Below are 24,746 nucleotides of genomic sequence, written 5' to 3'. Positions count from 1 at the left end.
TACCGCTCGAAGAACGGTTATTCATTTTCATATCCGTGGAATGCGCGGCTAAACGGAATATTTGCATTAATAAATGCAACTATGTCACGCCCAAGTCAGCAGCAGCGACTTCCGCCCAAAAATGGCTCAAATGTTTTTAGCCAGCAGCCGACTTGGTCGACATGGGCTGACATCACTCCGCGCGGAATCAAACAAACCAAGCAGCAGGAGGCTTTCAAATCAGAGTGCTTCAAAGCGGAGCAGATCCGTTCAGATCTGGCTCCAGGAGGGTTTCGTTTCCAGGGAAGTCGCCGGACTGGTTAGTAAGCCAAATTGGTAGAGCCCATCTCGTCCGCTTATGAGGCATTCACTTGCCGACATTAGTCTCATCCTCCGCAGACTAATCATTACACAGCGAGAAACAGCTTAAAGTAATTCGTAGCCCTCTTCTTCCAACATTTCTAATTTATTGCACACCGTGGCACAGGCGATTGTTGGTTTTCTTACCTCAATAGCCCAACTAGCCAAGCAATATTCTCTTTCTGGTGGATATATAATTTTAATTTGAAAAACACTTTGTGTTTTGTCATATTTCAATCACTGCAATTGGTTTTAAAAGTTTGCAATTGTATTGTTTTTTGTTTTTGTTTTTTTTTTTTTTTTGTCGTGCAGTCTTGGCCTCTATTGGTTGGCCAGCAAAATCATAATCATGTCAGCAAATTAGACTGACATGCGGCGTACGTGCCCCAACTTGCAGATGAAGAGGATCTGCGCGAGGATGAATGCGTCTCAGATGCTCCAGCTGAGAAAGCCGCACTAGACTGCGCGATGTGATGGGTATGGGATGGGATGCGATGGTATGGGATGAGCTGGGATGCTGGGATGCGGTTGAAATTGAATGGCCCGGGATGTGGGATGGGTATTGGTGCAGGTGAATGTCTCCGCGAATGGACGGACAATGCGCAGTGTCATCTTCCAGTTCGACAACGGATTTGAACCGTTGGCATTTCGTGCGACAAAACTCTGAAAATTCTCACTGCCGGAAAAGGTTTTTCTGCGCACTGGAGGTTTTGTTTGGTTTGTTTTCTGTTTTTCATCATCTGGCAGACACATTTCCCAAATGCGCAGAAAATTCTTACACAATTATGCTGATGCCTTGGTTAGGTTTTCATTTCGGCCGCACACGCAGAACGAAAAAAAAAAAAAAAAAACAGAAAAAGAAAACTTAATTCTCATTCCTGAGATTCAGACTCAGATCTCTTCTGGATGCGGCTGGATGGTCAGCGGATTTGGGTCACTTGGCTTGGGTCAGGCAACGGTTATGAAACAATTGCAGACAATTAGCCAGCAGCCGAGGTAAACTGGGGCCAGTTTTGTGTAGATTATCAATGAGAGTCGCTGACGACTTTGTCATCGTCTCTCGGCCATTTTTCCAGCAATTTTTCTAACTGATTTTGTAATTTATGCCACCCAGCAAAAGAGCTACGGAAAGACAGGAAAAACTTTCGCTTGGATGTCTTGGCGGGTCATAAAAGTGCCTTTTGAATTAAGAAACGGCCAATAAAAATCGAACAATTGATTTGTGCCTGGTTAGCGACTTACCGTGTGGCATTCACCTTGGCAACCAAGGGCCATTTGTTTATATTTTCCCGCCCTGCGGCTGCCATTGACATTTCCAAACGAATTGAAGCCAATCCCCAACCCAAGACCCCTTGACAATCTTTTTTTTTGCTTGGCATTTGAACAAACGAAGCTATTTGCATCGCTTATAGATTTTTCACTTTCCTTTCTTCGGCTGACAAATTTCTCGGCTACGTGCATAGACCGTCGAAGGGGTTTCTGAACCTCTTTTCTTCGTTGTCGGCCACTATTACAGCATCAGCAGAAGAGTTTTGCCCCTGGAAGAATCTAATCAATATGCTGGCCAGCGCCACGAGATCTTTTGCTTATGAATGATCTATGTGGCCGATTCATTTACAGCCCGGCTCAGAACAAACTGAGCTGGGCGACTGGGGCAGCATTTTAATGAGGCCTAAAGATCAACAATAAATTACAGGGAAATTCATCTCATCTCATCTCATCAGCATTAACGTTGGATTCCGACCTCCCAAACACTCGCAATGATGAATTTATTGCTCCTTATTACAATGTATAAGACTTTTTGGTTGATTTGCTATACCATGTTTGATATACAAAATGCATTTGGCTTGTTCACCGCACGTTGTTTTTTTTATTTTGCCAATGTCTTGCTTTTGATAAGACGGTTGCTATGTATGTATGAAACAACACAATAAGATTACGGACGTATATCCAATAAAATCAATTTAAAAATCTTTTTTCTGCTGTCCGGGCAGTGTTTACTGCTATGCGGCCAGCAAGTTTGTCGCTTGAGTCTTTCGACTTCTTGCACATATATCTTGTTGTTCTCAGTTGTTTTTTGTGCTTTTGTGTTTCTGTTGTCGGGAGAAATCCAGTTGGTGTTGCCAAGTTTTTCCCCACGTTGGCGCAAGTATGGCATGGTGGGGTATCTGCGTCCTTTTCATTATTTGTAGGTGTCTATTGGGTCAGACAAAATGCATTGGCAATATCACAAAGTAATGAGATATGCTCTCCTGATATATGGCAGGCACTTTGGGCTGACAAAATGAGCAGCCTGGCCATAAATTTGCCCACCGACAGCATCTGAGCATTGGGCATCTTGCGACTTCCATCTGGGGACTTCCATCTGAGTCGCCGGGCGCGGGGAATTTCGCCGTTGCAAAGTGATTTTCTCGCACTTATTTTCAATTCCGCGCGCCGGCAACTTGATAAATTAACACTCTGCACATGCCATTTGTTTATTTGCCTAAATAAATCGTCGTCGAACCTGAATTCGAGTAGGAATCTGAATTTGAATTTGAATTCGGGCTTGAATGCGCAGTCAAAAAGCGCACCGCGCGCGCATCAGCAATTGTAAATGCTGGATAAGCTGGAAAAAAGGAAAATATATGGCGAAAATCGGCCCCACTCCCTGCGGCACAAAAAACACTCGAACATTTTTGTGCTGTGCGCACAGTCAATTTATGTGGACCGATGCTAGCAATCCGCGACTAAGCGACTTGGCTTCGGATTTAGACTTGGATTTCGACTGAAACTTTGTTTATTGCCCCACTAAGCCGACTGACCCACAACATTAAATTGTAATTTGAGTGGGGCACAGCGAACATTTTTACAGCGAATTTCGCCAGCCTCTCGGCTCTGCGCTGCGCCTTGTCCATGCTCATGTAAGTCAGAGGAGTCAACAAGAAATCGAGTAATTAGAATCCCCATCTGTGACTCTTCACGCCCCAGTGGCCAGTGTGGTGGCCCGCTTTTGTGCAACTCTTGCGAGGAGAACGGGAGAACGGTACTGCCATCGGCACGCGACTCATTCTCAACGTTGCGCTAATGACTCCGCGGACATGTCATTGACCAGGCTGGCCAACACCAGAGTGGCCATGGCAGCGGACTTGCAAATCGATTTGCAGGCGGACAGTTGCATAATCGTTAATTAGGCGAGTACACTGGAAAAAGGGCGTTGTGTTCTCGACGCTTTGGACGTCTTGGCAGTTTTAATACGGTTTTAGGCGCTGCATACTATATTATTTACAATATATATTTGCCATTTTCATAAAAATTGTAAATGCTCGTATGACCAAAAATTAATTGAATTTTATTATCAACCAATCGAGCTATCAACCAGGAAACGATTTAATTTTTCGCTGTGCACAATTGCATTCTCGGCTAGCTCCAAGTGAATGCTGAATTCGAATTTGATTAGTGTGGAAATCAATCGCAGTCCGTGGAAACTCCTCACATATCTAAGCTGTAAGCTGAACTTCGTGCTTTAACGCGCATTGCGCGTAATGCATTTTCAATGCTGCCGTTGTTGCAGTGGAAGATGTGGAAAAGAACCGCAATGCCAAAGCCACTAACGATATACAAGTGATGGCCACTTGAAGTTCCCGAATCGATCGTGTCCCAATCTGGAGCGATTTGGGTATTGCCTCTGCGTGCGTGATCTAAGAATTAGCTTTCGAATTATGGTTCCAATGGCACTGGCTTAGCTAGAAAATGAGTTGCAAATGCCTGGCAGTTGTATTTCCGTCAAGCCATTGTCTCGTCAGCAATTCATAAAGGTTATGAGGCAGCATCGGCGAAAAAAAAACTGGATACCCACCCAGATTGTTGGTCCCCAAGGGCCATGGCCATCTGTTGACATTGCCGCGGACATTGTCAAGGCGAGCACTTTATTTGCTGCTCGTTTGACATAAACATTTGCCCAGCGGACAACTGAATGGCCAAGGCCTCTGTTCGGCTCCTTATAAAGAGCCAACGACACATCGAAGGCAGCAATTTTTGAAATACGCATTGCAGAATTTATGTTATGCGTGCCTCCGTGCCTCCGTGGCTCGCAACTGGCGATTCGCGAGTCCCGCGGTGACAAAAATATAGAAAAGAAAGACGCCAGCCAGCGCAGCGCCAAACGGATGCTGTGCATTCACGGAAAGTGTTCAAAGACTTTCGCTGAGCCGGGGAGCTGGGAGCTGGGTGCAGAGAGCACAGAAGTCTCGGGGACATTAGAAACGAATCGGGAGGCTGGACAAAAATACATTAAAAAAGGAGTCGCGAGGAGTCGCCTCCTCAGGAGGCTTTGTCTAAATTTGGATGGCCATGTCAGTGACAGCATTTGACTTGGCAACTTTTCATGTTCATGTTCGCCAACTTGCGCCGAGTTCAAAGCATCAGATTCGAGATAATGTTAAACATTTCCTTTCAAATTGTTTTTGCCCGCTGCTACCGCCTGCCTTCTGTGCTTTTTTTCTGTTCCTCTCGGCCACTGCCATCTTGGGATGGGTTGATAGAAAATCAGTAATAATTATGACTAAAAATTATGGTGACTTTTCATTTAGTCGTATATGAAGAATGGCTCAAAGAAAGTCTCTGGAGCTTGGTATTTAGCCAAGCCTGACAAACAAAGATATAGTCAGGTGATCGGTAAGAGGAGAGTGCTTCTTGGCTTTAAACCATACAACAAGTAATTTCACCTAATTTGTATATATTAATTGAGAATATTAAGACGAAGGTATGTTTTCTTTTATTGGTTTTCCTGCTAAATACATTTTTAGTGCTGTACATTCTTTTACCTTCCTTGTTTTCAACGCCTACATATAAGGCAACCTAGTTTGGGGTGCTCAAGCCCAGTCAAACATTCCTAAAGTAAAAGCCCCATTTGCACCACCCACTCAGACTGAATGTGGGTGAAATCATGTTAATGAAGTTGTTTACCTGCAATTCATAGCCCTCGTTTCCTCTCCCAATTAGTTTGTCACTTTTACTGCGGGCAACTCGACTTTGAACTGTTGCCTGTAAGCAGGGTTCAGCGCCATTTAGACAAGGCTCAGTTTATACTGGGGCCAATTTTCCACCTGGTGAGTGGGGCACCAAAGCCACCAATTTGGAGTACCAACATCGCGGGAGGAGGCCTAAACGCTGCTCTTGATTGATTTGTATCAACGTTTATTAGGCTAAAACCAACAATCATGACCGGGGCTTGAGGTTTTGGCCTTGTTAGAGCCGCAGACTGCAGATTGCAGATTGCAGTCGATTGTAGATCGATTGACGTTGACAGTGACGGGCAAATTTTGTTTTCCGCTAACGTAGGCCAAACAAAGCTCGATCGAAAGAAAATAAAAGTAATGCAAACGCAAACGAGTATCTTTCTAATACGTTTATTTACCTTTTATAGCATCTGAAGTTTTGCCTCTTGTTACAATTTTTTGTGTATCTGTGTCTGTGATCGATTGGGCCTAGCATATATAAGCATTAAGTTAAGTTAAGTTAAGTTAAGTGTTTAGGTATTATTAGACAGTCAAACCTCTTAAACGAGCAATGATTGTCAGTTCGAAGCTCGCTTGAGAGGTTTGAATGATTCGCACTACAACTAAGGAGCTTTACTTTCCGAGTTCCGAGTCTTAAGCTGAAAGTATTTATGTCGACGTGTCCAGAGTAGTCTTAGTAAGTAAGTCTTATAGAGGGGGCGCCTAAGTGCGCACACTTACATAGGCAATATAGTTAGGTGTAGGTATAAATATTAAGCTACGTTTCGTTTCTAAGGGGATCCCTTCACAGAGGAGTCCAGCTCTATGGCGGAAAGTCCGGGGAAGGGCGTCCATTCTCCATGTCTTGATCGTACATCTACTAACTAGATTATGAGCGGTGCTAAGTTTTGAGCTAAGTAGAATTTCATGCTAGTTTCTGCCTCTCCACCTGCAGCTCTGTCTCCGTCTGCACTTCTATCTTCGGTCTGCATTCGGAGCTCCGTCTGCATCTGCATCTCCATCTCCGTCTCCAACTGGCTTGTTAAAAGGCCATTCACTGGCGTTGACGTTCTTACCGCTTGTGTAACGCTCGCTTCTGCATATTGTCCCAGACTGCAATGACCGTCAGCTGGAGCAGCAGGAACAGAGCCCCGGCAATTATGAAGCCTGGATAGAGTTGTAAAAAGAGTTGAAGAAAATTTACGAGCTTATTTAATTAGCTGGGCACTCAGTCGGCAAGTCGGCAGTTTTTTTCCAGCGGCTAGATGGCGCGACGGCACGCGATTAGCGCAAATCAATTCGCCACGCTCAGCGATACCAAATAGATGCCGCCGACTTGGAGCGACTTGCCACCGTGCTACACATTGGACTGGACCCCAGTGATCCCAACTCACCATAGCCGTTTATGCAAGTGTCCGATTTGGTGCCCAGATCCAGTTGCAATTTGGCCAGGCCATCCAGACCACCGGCCTCCGATCCGCTGCCTCCCGGTGCATCGGCGCCATTGAAGGCGAACTTATCGGTGATTTGTATCGATTGCACCAGCAGAATGTTCTCATCGCCGGCCGCCTGATGACTCACATCACGTTTTTGGCGTTCCGACTTAATGGCCAGCTCAACTGTGAAAAGGTAGCAGCGCATCCATCGAGCAGAAAATCACAAAAACACAAAAATTGCAGGCGAGCAAAGAAAAGCGGAGAGAAAGACGCAAACAAGAAATGAAATATGTTTTCTGGGAGCTGTTGTGTTGGGCCATCTAACCAGGGATGGTGTGCCAAGGTGCCACAGTGAGGAAGGTGCATGAGTCCCGAGAGTCTATATGAAATGACATTCAAATTGTACTGGCCGAGTTTTATGATCACTTCTGTAAATTTAAAATTCTTGGTATCTAAAATTTACCACTAAACTTCTTTACTGGCTTACTACTTTGTAGTAAATTAAGTGATATTTACTTTCCATGATTACAAAAAAAAAAAAGAATAAGTAAAAGAAAAACCCAAGTATCAAATCTCCTTTTGGACAATTATGCAAGCTCCTCTCCACAGAACTGTAAAGATTTCCGCGTCAGTCGGAGTTAATGGCAACTGTCACATGGTGTGTTGTACTTGTGACCACCATCCACCAACTCGCCCCCTAAACATGGGTCACTTGGTGGCTGGGTTGGCCATCCCTGGTTATAAAGCTGGCCGAGAAGAACCGTTTACTTACCGCCATCAGTGCCGTTGAGCACCGATCGCTTGCGACGACCGTAGGACAGCAGCGACTTGAGCTCGCCGTTCTCATCGTTGTCGCAGATAACCGGTTCGCAGCGCGGTATGCAGGGCGTGACCAGGGCGCGGAACTGCACCAGCTCCGAGGAGGGGAACTTGAAGGCGTCGAACTGTGAGAGCAGCACCTTGCGATTGTTGGCCAGCTTTTGCATGGCACTCATTATGTACTGGTCCGTGGGACAGCCGTTGGCGTCGATCAGTGTGATTTCGGCGCTGTCCGTCCCGTCCATGGCCACCAGTTCCCTCACAAAGATCTCGTACGGGCTGTTGGCGTCGACGATCTCGAATCGCAGAGCCAGCGGATCGCCAACCTCGGCGATCCTCTTCATGTCGCTGCCATCACGTGCGGTGATCTTCATGATGACGTTCGGTGAATCGACGATGATTTCCTCACTGAGCGTAGACTCAATCTCCCCAGTCACACCAAGATCCACATTGTTAACCACCGTCTTGTTGGTCAAATCATACTGGCAGGATACGGCCAGCCCAAGATCGGACGAGGTGACAATCATATCGTGGTGCTGGATTACAATGTCGTTCATATACCTGCCATACGCGCTTTGACGCACATTGCATTCCAGGTCGTTGTACCGCATCTTGAGGTCGAACTCCAATGAGTTGTTTACATTCACAGCACAAGATTTGGGTGCTCCCTTGGCGTACACCTTGCCATCGAACAGCTTGGAGGTCCTGATCTTGGTTATCATCTCACCGGAGCGGCAATCGATGGAGACATTGTAGCAGGCGGACTGCTCGTAAGTGGCGGCCTCCTCGATGGAGAGGTAGGGCTCCGAGAGATCCGTCAGCGTGGCCCGGCTGTGGTGGGACAGGCGGCACACCAGCTCGCCGGTTTCGTTGTAGTCGTACGAATGACACCGGAACGGTGCCGTCAGGCAGAGGTCGCGGCACTCGTCCAGCGTCTGAACATTCTGGTGCACCGAGTCCACCGTCTTTAGAATGCGACCCGCTACGCGCTTGAACTCGCACAGCTTGCTGGGCTCCTCGGCGCAGTTGTTCTCCAGATAGTCGGCGCCATCGTAGGCCGCGATGTTTGCCTCGTCCGACAGCGTAATGCGATCCATGTCCGAGAGCTCGCACAGGCCAGAGTGCGCATAGTAGTTGGCCGATCTTCAGGTGGATCAGGTGCACGGAAAAAAATGAGAGAGAAATGGGATTCAAATTAAATTAAAATCTAATATACTTCCTTTTTGAATGGATACAACTGGTATTAGATGAATATTATTTATTTCTTCTAACGAGCATAAGATGTACACTCTTTGTTCGTGTGCATTGGATAGTGTTTAGTGTTTAGTGCTCAGTGTGGAGTGTGAAGTGCATTGAGGAGGAATGAAGAGGTGTGTACCCAAAGGAGGCGGGGTGGGTGTTTCAGTTCAAGAGGGTGGCTCTGTTGTAACGGTATAGCAGCACTTACCGGCAGGTGAACTCCGTTTCGCCCAGACACAGCTCGATGCAGTCGCGCCGCGTGGCCACACTCTGGCTGGCCTTGGCCCGCTCAGGGAGTCGGTAGCCCTGGACGCGATCGATGCACCAGGCCTTCGAACAGGGACGCACTCCGAAGCAGGATTTCTGCGCGTAAACGGTGAACACGGGATACTGGGAGCGGGAAAGTGAACCTGCGAGAATGCGGGGAGGAATGGCCAGATGGGGGCGGCATTCATGTGATTAGCGGGAAACATTTAACATACAAGCTGCGGGCCAAAGATCGTGATTGGGCGATCGAGTGCTGAGCTGGGTGCTCTTTAACCAGCAGCTACACATGAAGAAACTAACTAACTACAACTAACTAACTGAAGTTCATAGGCAAATAATACTGAAAATTTCTTAGATTAGCAAGCAAACAAAGCTGACAAAGAGCTGCATCAAATATAGTGACAATTAGGTTCTCACACTCAATTGCACACTGTATTTAAGATGTTTGCTTAGATGCTGCCATTTTAGATTCTTAGTCCTGCTTTTTTTTTTTGTCCGTCGCAGACTCACCTGGCAACTGATCGGCAGTGCTGCGGAACATGACACACAGGCCCGTCTCGTAATTAACCGCGCTGCAAGATTCATTGGCCTGGCAGGCCTCCAGGCAGTCGGTCAGCATGAGGGTGCCGGGCAGCGTTTCCAATTGCTTCGATGGCGCCGATAGCACGTACCTGTGATGGTGGATTAAACGAAGAGTAACGCACATAAATTCTGGGGTCTCTGGGTTTTTGGGGGGCCAGCCCAAGTGGGTGGTTTGGCGGCATTATAAATGGGGGAAACCACCTTTACGATGTGTTAACAGGCAGTCGTGGGTATAATTTATGCTCCCCGCTGCACAAAACAGTCGTGTTGTGTGTGTGATTGTTTCGGTGATTGGGTCCATGGGCCATAGACAACTAATTGCCCGCAATTAAGATTTATGCTCCATGGCGGTGACACTTACCCTGTTATGAGCTCAAAGCCAATCATATCCGGCTCGCAGTCCTCGTCGACCGAAGAGCTCCCAGAAGGTGTTGCCATGGGAGTGGGGTCCAGATCATCGGCCTTGGTCTCCGCAACAGCAGCAGCAGATGCAGCGGCAGGTGGCACCGGGGCGGCGGCAGAAGCACCAGAAGAATCACCTATAGAACCAGGTGGCGATGCGGCAATCGCTTCCGCTGGCTCAACGCTCAACGGTTTTGGTAGCTCGCTTCCGTTCGGCGTCGCAACTCCCGATCCCGCTCCCGTTGGCGGAATCGGTGTGGCATTGTTGCGCGGAAATGTCTTCAACGGTTTCACCGCCGGCCGCTTGGGCAACTTGCGTGCCGCCACCGAGGTGTCCACCAAAAGCAGCATTAAGCCCAGCAGCGCCATCATGCTGACTCCTCGTTTCTTTGTCATTGACCGCAGATGCATTTCAGACTATGTATACGTATTCCGTATTCTGGAGGGGGAAATGGCAAGAAAAAATGAACGTTTTGGTAGCTTGGTTTTTAATTAGCATTTCAGTGTCTTCCCACTCTCATGCTTATCTCGTGATTAATTGCGCCGGCAGTTACAGTTAAGCTTTAATAATGGGTTTAATACGGGCTATCCAGCAGTGCAACTGCAATTGCAGTGGCAACGCCCACCAGCACGAAGGCACTGATTAATTGCCTTTGGATAGATGCAAAATCAATTTGGTTGATGCTCCCCGACCCTTAGAAACGGCAGCACTTCTGATCTAAACGCTGCTCACACGCACGGCCAGAGGAATTAAAATAATGCCACTTAGCCAGGCGCACGCACAGGAAGCCAGGCACAAAGTAACAAAAGACGAAAAACGAAAATGCCAAGAAATCCAAGAAAAGCACCTGGACCTTAAGCCAAGAAGCACTAGCTGTTAACTGAAATGGTCAGCTGGAATTCTGATTGGGCCCCTCCGATCGCAATGCGATCGATATGGAGGAGAACACAACTGTTGAATGCTTTATGTTGGATCGTTAGTGGCTTTTGCGGTTCTTTTCCAGCCCCAGCTGCATGGAAAATGCATTACGTGTAATATGCGTTAAATCACAGAGAGCCGGCCTTTCGTATCTATCTACTTGCTCTTGACTTGATTTCCGCACTAATCGAATTCGACTGCAGTCCCGGCTTCGTGAGTGCCTTATAATCAACTATTATGCAATTGTCTGGCTGCAAATCAATTTCCATGGCTGCTGGTCAATGACACGGACTGCTCAGCAGAGCGAGTCGCGTGCCCCTCGCAGGGATTTGGAATTCTATAAAATAAATAAGAGGGGGGGAAACATTCTAATCACCCGGTTTTTTCCCAGCTGGAGAAAAGCCACTGTCAGCTAGTCAACTACTTAGCTACTGGCCCACTCAAATCACAATTTAAAGTTGTGGGTCAGTTGCCTTAGTGGGCCAATAAACTAATACGCAGATCCACAGATCCACAGATCCTCGGATCCAACAGTTGCAAACTCACGGACATAGAAATAAATTGCCATTTGGCAGCCGAGTTGCTCCTGCTGCGGATCGATCGAATGGAGATTTATATGTATGCATGCTCGCATCGGGACGTCCGACCATTTATCAGCCAGCTTAGCAACTAGTTTTTCGTTTAGCACACATATTTACAGCCAAATTTGACAGTTTGTTTTGGCCACGTTTTATGGAGTGTGTTGGAGTAAGTGAGTGAGCGATCGGGCGCTTCTGAGTGAGACCTCTGCTGTTCGGATCTGGTTCGAAATTCGGGCTAATCCCGCTGTTTTCCTGCTGTCAAGGTGCCGATAAAGCACCTTTATGACACCAATACGCCAAAAACTAGTTGCTACTTAATTAGAATGGCGAGTGATTGGTCGGAAAAGTGTGCCAGGGAATGACATAACTGCCATTCGAGCTTATCTCAATTGAAGCGCTGCTCAGTGTAACTGTATAGTAAGCAATGTGCGCAGGTCGCCGCAGATGGAGCTGGAGCCAAGCAAGTTGGCCAGGAAAGCCACTTGGCAACTACTTCTTGGCCCGGCAGCTGGATTCTGGCTGCTGGCTGCTATCTTCATTTCATGGCTGGCAATTTGAAAACTGCACCCGCTGGCCATCGGCAGAAGGAGTTGGCTCCGCTTGGATGTGGATGTGGGTCACCCCGAGTTATTTATATAGAAATTCTTTTTTTGTGGCTAGCAGAAATTTCTCAAAGTTAGCGACAAATCTTCAATTAATGGCCAGTGAAATTTCTCAACTATCAAAAGAGTCACAAAACTAGTTTCCCTTGGCTGTGGTGTTGTATCAAAAAGCAAGAAGCATTGGAAAAACTGGACAAAACTTTTCATTTCATGCCTCGAACATAACGGCAAATCAACCGCACCAATTCGAAAGCCATTGGAACCCTAATCTATGCACCCAAATCCATAAACATGATCTCCGAGCTCACGAAACACAGTCGCTTTAACTGTTGAACGCATTTCTGATAGTAATACTTGTCTGGAATATTAATGAGTTCGGTCACCGTTTGGCCAGGGTCATTTTCTAATGGTGCAGTGAATTGTGGAGCACGTTGTGCAGAGATTTGTCATTTTGATTCTTGGATTCTATCATGGGCATCGAAAGTCTTACGATCTTTTGAAATTCAAGTCTTTACTCGTCGTAGCCCGAGCTAATTGCCATTAAATGGTCACAACGAACCGTTGGCTGACCCAAATCACTGGACACCAGCAGGATTCCCAGTGGATAGTGGATCGACAAAGGAGCAAGATGTCTTGACCAGGCCGAAAGTTAATTGCCTGCAGAATTCTGCACATTTGGGAGTTGACGGGTACTGTACGCCGTGTTTCCGGCATGGCACAAATGCCAGCTCCAGCTCCTAGGACTTATCTTAACGCTGGAAACTGGGCAACTTGGAAACTAATGTGACATCTCCTCGATGCTCTTTGTGTTGACATTCCCCCAAGCTTTCTCTAATGATCCATTGACCATTTTCATTTAATTGATAGACATGTGGACATCCTGTTCGCTCGACAATTGACACCTTGTCAGGCATTAAATGTCAATTGATTTCAACGCGTTTTCAATTTTACCTTTATCACTGGAGTACTTGGTAAGGTATTAAAACCTTTTTGGAACTTCACTGCAGATGACAGGACGCGCACAAAACACACGGTCAATTTGTTTCTCGAAAACAAATGCTGTTTGATTTATGTCTTCTTATTTTAGATGAACCGAAACAACGCGCACCGCTCGAGCGACGTCCTCACTGTCGAAAGTGGAGCGCCCAACTGCGTCTTGTGTGATTTGGCTAAACGTTCTTATGCGAAACTCTTCGGGGAATTCCAGATCTCAGATGCTGGGCAAGATCGAATCGGATCGAGTTTGTTAGCTTCTATCACTGGAGCGCTAGCGACCGCCAGTTCGAGCACCTTGACACTGAATGCTCACTGCGAAGGCCGCGGAAAACGTTTTCAAGCTGGGAAGCCAACCATCGAAGGCCCAAGCGACGCCGGCAGAGGCAGCGGCGACTAACTCTCTTGTGGCCAAAAAGAAAAACCGGTAGAAGACGGAAAGCTAATGGACAAACAGCCGCTCTTTGCCAGCTCTCTTCTGCGAAGAGCGCTCTTTACTGGCTACAACTTTCTTTCAAGCCACAGCTGCAGCTTTTCACGCCAAGGGTCCGCTGCTCTTGGGTTTCTCGTTCTTGTCGGAAGTAATAAAATGCAATTATAACAGTCGAGGCAAATGATTTTCTAATGCGATTACCTGACACGCAGCAACGGCATTGAATTGCACTGAATAATGCCAAATTGAAGTGCCACAACAGGCCATAAAAGAGCAGCAGGTGCATGGATCATTCTGAGAAGGGTCCCAGAGAGCTGCTCCGTGATTTTCCTGGGGGGAGAACCCCCCAAGAACCTTGCAGCTCAGCTTTCTAATGACCAAAGTTGTAAGAACTACAACGCACGCCTAATTAGGTGCGCGATAACAATCGAAGGCAGAGTTAAAAAAGAGTTGAAAAACGGGGAGTGCGGAATGAGGTCACTGATTGTGGGGGCAGCTTAGTCAAGGCAACCGCGTTTGATGCAGCGTTTATGCAACCACTCTACTAGTAACACCGCCACCACTCAGTAAAAGTTGCGCCACAAAGAAAGCGGAGGCTGTCTCGAATTTGTCCGTCACATAATGCAATTAAATATTGACGCGCAATCATCGAAAGCACAGCGAACTGCACTCGTCGCACTTTTCCCCGATTTTATCCATCTCCACCCGACGCACTACATCCGATTCGAGGGAAATATACAATTTTTCATACAATTAACATCAACCAGCAGATCTGATAAAGAAATTATATAAATTGTGTGTTTCTGCCTTGCTGTCTCGGAAAAGCGTTAGGAGTTAGAATAGAAATAGGAAGTCTTCAATTCCTTGTCGAGGGTCTTGACTTTTGCGTTGAAATTGGCGTGTGAAGTTCTTTTGATATCATCAGACATTGATTGGACCAGAAATGATTCCTCCCCCCTAGCATCAGATTGAGTAATTGGAACTGGCAGAGTTTTGCTCTAATTGCTATCGCATGCCGCGATCGTTGCCAAAATTTCTAAGTGTACTATTCTTGGGAAGCCATTCTTATTGTCAGGCTAGCCTATAACGTTCTCAGTTTAAGAGGAGAGTTTTTTACTCCCTCTTATCAAGGCCGGATTAACTGCGGTGACCACAGATATATCAATACTCCACCGTTAGGAGGAAGTCGTTTTATATGGGCCGTATATTGATTTTCGCCGTGTTATATGTCGCTTCTGTTTTCTGTGTCACTTGATATTCAAACATTTGTTTGCATTCTACGTCCGAGAAACTGTGCCACGAAAGAGTGCTGGGCTTAAAGTGACGGAACAACCTCGGGGTGTTGCTCTGATCTTGTCCAGAGTTTCGAGGTTCGTTTGCAGTGCAAACAGAGTAGAAACCTTCATCGAGTGACATGCAAATTTCCTTTCGATTTCTCGCACATTCTCTGATTGCCGCGTGGGCTGTTCCACCTCCCATTCCCAGTTTTATGTTTCCGGCAACCATCGTCCCATGTCTCGATTGTTTGCAAATTGATTGGTCTCCACCTCAGATTCGTTTTTTACGTGGAAGTGCATTTCGAGTTGACTCATTAGAATTGGAGCGAGTCTCACACTTTTAAATGCAGTTTATGCATCGGAGAGGTTACTTTCACTTGGCACAGAAAAAATTTTTGCCAAAAATGAAAGGATTGAGATGGGTCGCAAATATTCAGGTGTGAGTCATCAATTTCCTTTTTCTCCAAAGTTTTACTGAAAAGATCACTGTACGATCAGAAAGTAAGGAGGAGGATGCGAAATCCAAATTTACGATAAGAATGCGTGCGAGCATGGTTGTGGTTGTGCCCTTTAAAAGCGCCAACTGTTGACCCTAATTTGAATCGAAAGCTAAAGAACGAAAGACTGAGGCGACATACTTGACGGGAGCGGAAAAGCGCCGGTGTTCCTCTTATTGCACCGCCATCTGATTTGTTTTGATTCACTTTTCAATACTTCCCTCCGGCTTTTTCTAATTGCAGCTTTCTATGCAGGAGGAAAGAAACAACTGTTCTATCAGAATTTTCACTCTTAGCAAGTGTCTCGCTTGGCCTGTGCCACTGACTGACAGTCAGCGCCCTCGTCTTGGTCTTAGTTTCGAATTCTTGGTTTGATGTGGTCTTTCTTGGTCGGCGGCATAAAACTGTCAACGAGCGTTTAACCCAGTTAACGCCCTTAACCCAAGACAACTTTGTCTTAAGCTTGGACTGCCACTGCAATTCTCCGCTGCCAAGTTTGGATCCGTTCGACACGAGACCATGGCCACAAAAACGGCCAAGATGTAAAATCAACACTAGGCGACTTTAGGTGAGGAAGAGGTGGTGATGTGGATAGGAATAGCACAAGATAAGCGAAGCCACAGACTGACTGAAGTTAAAGTTGAGTGATGGCTCCACTCCGCCAAGAAGAGGCGTGGGGCGGTGCGGAGGTGTTGATTGTGGCCAGCGGATATTGGTGCACCGAGAAGGAGTGGGAAAAGGGGCTCGGGAGATGCGAGATTGACCGATGTCTGGCTGTTCCTCTGCATCTATCTGAAGCTCACTGCTCAAAGGAATTCTGAACGCGGTGAAAGTTGCCATCTCCATCGCCCCTTCTTTTTTGCATCACAAGACACGACAACGGCAGCGGCTTGTTGAAATTCTGGTCCCAATAATGACACTTAAGCGATGCAGTAATGCGAATATTCCTGTTTGCCGCCGTTCCCGTTGGTCGTTGCCTCCCACTACCCTGCCCCTCCACCTAACCCTATCCATAACCGTCATCAATTACGGCCGCGAATGGAGACTCCAAGATTCAGGGGGCAGGTGGTGTCCACCTGAGCTGCAACTCAATCACCGACCAACATTCAACTGCCATCGGCAGCTTCTGCTTCTAATTGCCGCACTTTTTGCTCCTGCATAGCCTGGCCAGAGTTGGACTCGGATGACACTGTTATGGGGAGGGTTCCCAATGAAATATGGACACGGAGAGGTGGCATCGCAATTCGGTTATTGCCTTCATATGGAGAGGGATTGGAAAGGATTTTCCCTTATTTGGCTTTTCTTCGGAGAAAAAAATTTGTTTTGAAATGGAGCTAAGCAAATTGGCGGTTTTATTCCCATCATTAATTCATGTTTTATGAATCCGAACACATTGAGGGGTGGACAGTGGCGATGCAATCTCACTGCAATCGAAGCTTCCACTTTTGATTTACAATCCTAGAGCATGCGACTTACAACGACATTGTTGCAAAGTATAGAGATCGGGGTGGGGAAATGGGAAGCGGAAGGGGATGGGATAAGTAGTGATAACCATAGCCCAAAACTGTAATATATAAAATGATTTATAAGAGCGGGTGTTCAAAATATTTCTAATACAAACATGGACTTACACACTTTGTTTTAATATTATTTTGCATGTGGGTGGGTTTCTCCCGAGCAGAAACTAGGAGAAAATCACATAAGAATTCGTCGCAAATATTTCGCTTGAAAAGAACAAGTTCACGAGTGTTTCCCACAGGCACAGTAATGCTTCTCTACTGAACGCATGGCAAAAATAGATCCCCGAGGACAAGGCCACATTAGACTTAGACGACACAAACGGGTCCGAAACCTTACCCAAGCCCGATTCCAAAACGATCACGATTATGATGATCATTGCGACGATTGCTAGAATGAACCATCGAGTAGGCAAAGACAGGTTGGTGGGATTGGGAAGGGGCAGAGTCTCCGGTCAGAAATAAAGGAGTGGGATGTATATTGTTTCTGCATTGTAACTGTCACCTGGTGGCAGTTCCCAGTTGCTGGAGTTGGCAGAAATAATAGAAATTATATTAAATGGGCATTTGGGGAGTCCGCACGCCGCGACTTCCGTGTTTGGTGTCTCTGCACAATGGGCCATTGGCCATTGCGAGTAACATCGAGGGGTATAGTTGGGCCAGATAAGGGACGCAGAGAACTAGTGACTGGACAGCCATGATGCAATGTTCCCCTCCCGCGATGAGCCCCAATTTGGCAGTGTTATTACAGCATCTGGGAATATTCTCCTCACAAGCTAACACCTCTCCCCACCTAATGGGATCTGGCCAAGTTACTCCCTCGCCGGAATTCGTTGCCACTTGCCATGATGGACACGTGCCAGGCAAATTCCTCTCCGCTAAAATCTTTGTAGTCGAGGCCATGACTATTATGATGGATCTTCTGGGATGACACGACACTTAAGAGCGGCTTTGTTGCCAACGTTGCCGTACGGTCAGCAATTTAGGAGGAGAGTACGAGTATTTAAAGCCGCTCCTCGTGCGGTAACTCGAGGCAGGCGACTGATTTATGACAGCGCGAAAGAGTGGACTGCATAGGTCTTAGGGGCCTGGGATGAGTTTTTGGTAAGAGGGGATCGGACATCAGAGGGCAATTTGAGGCGGGCGTGGCGCCCCAAAGGAGGCTGCTGCCTAGCGAGGTCCCACCTGAACCACAGTTCAGTGTGGAGGCCTATTACGTGATGATGTAATAATTCTTTGAGTCGTTGGCAGTTTTATTGCTGAAAATGTTGCATAAATCAAGGGGGCAATATACGGATCTCCTCGGGTGCCCAGTTGGTTCCCAGTTTGGTTCGATCGCTGATGAAAACAGGATGTCTTAAATATTTCATTGGCACCCAGCATCCACCAATAATTTGATATAGAAAATCGGTGTGGTTTTAGCAGTCTCAATCAATGAATTTTTTCGCGGCTTTTTCAAATTCGGCTCCGTCATCCTTAAGAATTGGAATGGTAGAATAGCTTAGAATTCATTCATCGGTAAATTTGATTTTAGCGGTTTCTCTAATCAACAAAACTTTGATAATTGGCAACTTGAGGTTGCAACTTTGTTGCCAGTTTCCTCCTTTCTTATGCTTCCCCTCGGAACGTTCGACCCACGCGATCCCTGACTTCTCGCACATTAGCAAACAGAGCTCTTCTCAGATCCCTAGTTCATGAAGATCTCAGCGGCAGATGATTGTCGAGATGAGCGTTGATTCGGCTGCAGAAACGTGATTGTCATTATAACCCAGGCTACACCTGGAACTCCAGAGATGGAGGCCTACGCAGAAGCCAACTAGCGGACTGATCAAACAGAGGCGACCATTAAATAGATAAACCCTGGGCAGATTCCAGATTGCGAAATGCAAATAAAAATGGTTTTGATTGAGATCGTCATTTAGCTGAATGAAAAAGGGAAGGCATTGGTATTTTATGGACTAGAGGGGTATCAATCACGTCAATGAGGATTATCGCTGTTGTTCATGTTTATGCTAATGGTTGTATCTCCCAGTGTGCAAATTTTATGGTATCCAATGATAGTGATTAGCATACTGAGTGGGATGGTTTTCTCTTGGGCGACCTGTCGAGAGAAGACCACTCCCCCAAACTCTTCTATATGAGTAGCTCTTCCAGCTTCCTGCTCTATTTTTCGATCTCCACATCTCCATGGTCACGATTCAGGTGGAATACCGGAACACTACTCCCACCTCAGGTCCGACGCCTTTAAAGTGGGCCAGTGACTCCTCGACTGACGTGATTAAAATGTCAAATTGCGCCGCAGGGCAGACCGTGTTGGATAACTCACTTTATTTATTATGCCCGATATGATTAAATTAATTTCTGCTAAGAACGAAACTTGGGCACGAAGGCGCGAAAGATGTGGGCGGGGTTTTGGCCCGAAATTATCGCATCGTGAGCCACGGAGATCTTTCAGAGTACTTCCCATTTGCATTTCCATTTGTTGGGTTATTCCTTCTTGTATATTCCAATGCGTGATTCGGCAACGGATTCTTGGCATTTTGAATACCTTTTTTGGGTGTCCACACGGGGAATGGGATTCGGAAAGGGTCGGAATGTAAAGGGTCAGAGCATTACAAACTATAAACAAATCCACACACAGACCAGGGAGTAAATTATTGTTCAGACCTGGTTTGAGACTTGGCCAGAGCTGTGTAGACGAAGGGAGAGAAAGGGGAAACTGCTTTTTGATGTTCGGTAATTGGCGGTTTGGCAGCACGCGAGCCAAAAAAAAAAAACCTGGAAACGGGTGATCAGAGGAGGAAGAAGACGTCCACTGGAGTTGTCTAGATTGGACTCAAGGGCAGGATGAGGGGTCCGTACTACCGTCAGCCGGCGTTCTGTTGAACCCAAGCTGAAGTCCCAATCCGAACCCAAACCTAGAACCCAATCCCAAACCCAAAACCCAAGCCCTCGGAATGGTAACGAGCGAATTTCGGGATTTCGGCGTGACGCGCCTTCTGCTTTTCGGAGGGGAAGCCCCTTTCCAACCGAAGAAGAACTAACTAAGCAGAATCTAGTTCTTTGGATGTCGCTGTGGTCTCTGCTCCCCGAATTCCCATTTCCCCAACTTATGAGGCCGATGTGGCTGTCTTTACTTTTCATAATAATTGGCAGTTTACAAATGTTCTTTCGCTCTTGATAGTGCTGCTAGTTTTGGCTTACTTCTTATTTCTGATTCTATTCGTATTTGTATTTTTAGTGTTCTCAAGTGTCGCGGTTTCCAAGAAACCGTTCGGGGGGATAGGTGGTAGTGTGTTCCGTTGAACCTCGGCCAGAAATCCGAGATCCAACATTTTTGTGGCCAATTTCGCTGGGAATCCAGAGCAGGCATCCGCCACAAATAAAGTCGGCAGTTTATAGGCGTGAAAACTAATTATACAGCGGAGTCAGTCAGGAGTCAGATTGTACAATAAATAAGCACCTTTGAGGGCATGGGCCTCTGAATGTTCGCCTCCTTTATTTGTGGGTTTGTTTTGGTAGCTAATGAGCAAATGCAAATCCCGGCTCCAACCGCTAAGTGTGACTATACTCCCTACTCCCCCGATTCCACCTCCTCCTCCTGCACACCCACCAATCGGTGGGCGGTTCATGGGCGGGCTGTTTGCCCATGCTGCTGCGTTCTGCAGTGCCATTGCCCACCATCCGAAATCCGCCAACCTCCGACCGCCAACAGATGCCAGATTAGCATTTAAATTGTAGTTACATTTGACTAAAGCAAACGCAAACCGAAACCAAAACCGAACTGAGCTGCAACTCCACGTCCAAACTTTAGATTATTTTTCATTCTTTTTTCGCCATGGCGTTGCATTTCCCGCTTTCCTCCCAGGGCGAGCTTTTACCAAATGGAATTGTTGTCTTTTGTTTTCCTACAGTACGTCGGCCTATAGTGGGAGGCGCTCCTCCCCGAGTTCCTCCCCCTCGAACTGATGTTATCAAACCATGGCCTCCGGCAGAATTTCCTCTGTGTTCGGCTGCTCGGTGTGCCAAGGTAGCAATTTCAATATCAAAATTCTGGCCTGGCCTTTGGTCCGTTGCAAAACCGCAGAACCACCAAAACCGAAAGCCGCTCCAAGTACAATAGAAATGGAAACGGAATCGGTGGCCTGAGTTATCAGCGGTTCAGGTGACTCTGGCCAACGGAAAACTGCCAACGCCACCGCCTTCTTCGGCATATCTTGACTCTACTTCGTTTCGGAACTCCTATGCCATCTCTACATCCAGAGACCAACTCCATTTCCTTTGCCGGACTCAGATTCTGTCAGCGACCACATTCGCAACATTTTAATTCGAATTAATTAACATTTTTGGCAGTCGACGGCCGCCGGCTTCTCAATCAGACTGACCCAGATATGGGTCAAGCCATTGACTTCTGCCAAGTGCTACCTTTTTGCCAGTTTTCTGTTCCCTTTGGCCAAGAGCACTTGACGAACAGAAAAATTGCCCAAATAAAGCGGAATGATAAATTGTCAAGCATTTGGAAAATGACTTCAGAAGTGTGGCAGGCCCCGGGGCTTCCTATTCCTATTCCCAGATCTGCAAAGAAACCGGGAGTGTGTCGGTCAGAGAATGAGGAGGAGGGGGAGCAGGAGGAGGGAGATTAATTTGCAGTTGGTCGAGTACCGTAAGCGTAGGTGGCTTGATGAGCTCCGCTGGTCAGTTTGCTGGTAGTTCTTTGTATATCTCCTCGCTCCAGCAGATTCGGCGTGGAACTGTCCACTATCCGTGCCCCTTTCCCCTTTTAGATGGAGGTACTAATTAATTGAGTGCTGGGAGCCGCTCCACGGTAGCAAAGAAGGGGCGGAGATTTCGTCGCACTCGTTGCTCTGATTGACAGGAAATTGTTATGCCTGAATCCGATTCCGACTTATTTTTAACCCGTTCCCATCGATGAAGAGATCTGAAGACTGCGGGCTTAGGTTCAACGGCATCCTGCGGTCATATTTCCGTTTCATGGTTATGCTCTTGACATATAACCTCGTCTGTGAGCAATCGAAAGTTTAATACTCGCGCTTAAAGTGCAATCGATGCAATTTCAGATCTGCAATGTGTACACAATTTGCAACTGGATAGAAATGAAAGGCACTCCCAGGATGGAAGTTTTTCCAGCTGTCTAGTGCTTGTCGTGCCCAATCATACTCCACTTGAGACTAGCCGCTCCAGGCGATCGATATTCCCAGGGAAATGGAATCCAGATGAACTCTCACTGTAATCGAGGGATGAAGGTTGGCCAGGCGGTGCAGGCTTTTCAAGGCTCAGATGCTAGGAACCACGTCTACTAATTGCGGTCATCGTATTTTAAATCAAAATAACGCCTCGATCCACCCTCTTCCACTCCACTTTCCATATACTTCAACACGAGACCGAAATCTGGAAAACACGCAACTGTCTGCCTGGATGATGATCAAGAGGCTCTCGTAGTGCCTAGAAACCGAATCCGAAACAATTCCGAACTGGGCAGAGAGCAATACTGAAATGGCGTTAGATGTTGGATGGAGCCAAGTGTCAGGATAATTTGCAGACCGACGCCGCCGACGCCACGCAAATCGAAATGGAAATGATCAGCCTGAAAATGATCGCCGGACATAATGAACTTTCTCGTTTTTGGGGCGAATTCGAGGCGCTTAGTGGTGTAGTTTGTCTGGGAGCCAAGGTGGAATCCACAGAAAGGAGATATGCGGCTAGAAGATCAAGAGACCCAATTGGATGCAAACAATTATGAAGTAATTGGGTCACCTCTCGAAGCATGATGAGTTTTGCAAGCAAAGATGTGTAAAAGCAGCTAAACTTGAGCGACAGAGAACTCATAATAAGTGTGGGTTCAAGTTAGATGCATATTCCGAATTCGGTTTCTGGTCGTTTCCTTCGGGAAAATGGTTATGAAAACATTTTATATCTCGGGCATTTAAAACGCAGATCATGAAATATTGAGGAATATAAGCAATGTTGCTCCTGAAAAGAGTAAATCCAAAATGATCTGAACCGGCGATCATGTGATGAACGTGCCGGCCATCACGATCCTCAACCTCTGGTATGACCAATATGGAGCCGTCGTGCCCATCACAGTCACCTCCAACATTGCCGTCAGAGTCGCCGTCAGCGGATCGCGAAGACGCACTGCCTCTTCCTCGTTCAACAATCTTTTTGGCAGTGTCATGCAATCCGTTTAAACTAGTTGCTCGATCCCTTATCGATCATAGCTACCTGCTAGTATCGCGTCGCCACAACGGTTCTTCCTCATGTCCCGCGGGTCCAACTGAATCACTGATCATCGATTTTTGACGAGTCCACGTTTTTGTCTCTTGGTTAGGTCAAATCGCTTATTTTTCCTGCACGTGACCATACCTATGAATATTAACAGGTGTGGTTGTGGCGATCGGCTAATGACAAGAATTCCCATGTGGCATATGTGCTTAGGCCAAAATGGAACCGTTATGGAGGATCTGCGTTGCATATGACAAATGGGCTTCCAACAGAGGCATCCGATGGGCAAACACCTAAGCGTCATTAAATGCACTTAATAGATTGCCTCTCTACTTAGGGATCACCGGTGGTTAAGATGGCTCTGAGTAAAGGAACTTATTCCAACTGGTTTCTGGGTGTTGACCACCCAGAGAAAGATCTGAATTTATAGACAAAAGACATTCTTCGGCTGCCGTAAACATGCTTTAACCAAATCGCAAACAAATCGAACCGCGCATTGTTGTCCCTAAAAGACCAGCTGCACTTCCTCCTGGGAGTCCCGCCTAGTTCCTCCAACGCAGTGCGTGTGTCGAGTGCCACCCACTTTGGACTTTGTGAGTTTCTTTCTTTCTGTGTTGGCTGCCAATGCGTCACCATGTCCGATAGCCGCCCATTGATACTGTCTTGGTGCCTCCAGTTGGTCTTCGTTAGCGGCTGTTTCACCTACTTTCGGCTACCATGTATCCATATCCTACCCCTCATCCTCCATCCTCCGCTCCTGTGCGTAGTTCTCAGTTTTGGTCTCCATTTCCCGATGCTGTCATCGCCTACGTTGTTTGTGGTTATGTGATACAAACTGCCGGAGCTGCCGACGATCTGTAGCCAACGCCCATTAGAGCCAGGAACACAGTCCGAACTCTGTGACTACCATTTGGCGGTAATGCGTTTCAATTACAATTCGCAAAAAACGCGTTCCAAATTTCATTGGTCGGCTCTGAAATTGACGAGATAGCAAGAAATTCCTTTTCTTTGTTCCGATCTCGGGGCTCCAGATCTCTGCCCCATTCCACTATAACAGTTACCCTCAGGGAAAGTGTTGGAAACTGATGAGCAAAGTAATTGCTTTTGCATTGCCATTCCACGAATCCTCTTAAGTAGCTATTTTCCTCCATCCTATGAAAAGCCTCTGAATGGCCCACATTTGCATTGGTACATGAGAGCTATTCAATTAAAAGGCCGAAGACAAGCAATAGTGTTCCTGATTCCTGGCCATGTTCCACTTGACTTTAATTGGATTCTGTTTACTTTTGGGCACATTTTCAACCGGGAAGAGAATGAGAAACAGAGGCAGTAAGAGTGAGGAATGCGGCACGACACACGATGACAAATGTTGATATTCAAATGGCACCGTTGGGGGCGTCAGGAACGGGTTCAGCTGGGTTCCTGCACTATACTGGCTCTTGGATCTCGGGCTTTGTCACCAGAATAGTAGGAGAAATGTCCCGGGCAAGCAACACCCGCAACTGGCATTCCAATCGATTTTGGCCATGTTCCTCCGCTGGTCGTCATGGCTTGGTGAGAAAAATAAGCTTTTGGACAGTCCTTCGTTCCTCGAATCCCCCATTCTCTGTGATCTCCTCTA

General features: G+C 46.8%; 1 protein-coding gene and 1 long non-coding RNA gene across 3 annotated transcripts; both read right to left on the bottom strand.

Moving 5' to 3' along the window:
* Positions 1-5,716: 5,716 nt before the first annotated feature.
* mey (morpheyus) lies at positions 5,717-13,474 on the bottom strand. Of its 2 annotated transcripts, none has more exons than NM_143613.4 (7): positions 13,117-13,474; positions 10,023-10,502; positions 9,590-9,750; positions 9,021-9,222; positions 7,527-8,716; positions 6,713-6,937; positions 5,717-6,485 (listed from the first exon to the last, which is right to left on the bottom strand). In NM_143613.4, exons 2-7 carry the CDS (start codon positions 10,472-10,474, stop codon positions 6,391-6,393), a joined length of 2,325 nt encoding a protein of 774 aa, NP_651870.3. In that variant the 5' UTR covers positions 10,475-10,502; positions 13,117-13,474; the 3' UTR covers positions 5,717-6,390. The 2 variants fall into 2 exon arrangements, with proteins under 2 accessions (NP_651870.3, NP_001287622.1); NM_001300693.1 differs by having other exon boundaries at positions 13,117-13,318.
* A 6,556-nt stretch (positions 13,475-20,030) lies between these two features.
* On the bottom strand, positions 20,031-21,631 carry lncRNA:CR45572 (long non-coding RNA:CR45572). The gene has a single exon (NR_125306.1). It is a non-coding gene; the product is annotated as a long non-coding RNA:CR45572 (long non-coding RNA).
* Between the last annotated feature and the right edge of the window lie 3,115 nt (positions 21,632-24,746).

Source organism: Drosophila melanogaster, chromosome 3R, assembly GCF_000001215.4.
Source record: "Drosophila melanogaster chromosome 3R".
Classification (NCBI taxonomy): Eukaryota; Metazoa; Arthropoda; class Insecta; order Diptera; family Drosophilidae; genus Drosophila; species Drosophila melanogaster.
Note: the sequence above shows the minus strand (reverse complement) of the source record. Positions and strands in the feature narration are given on the sequence as shown.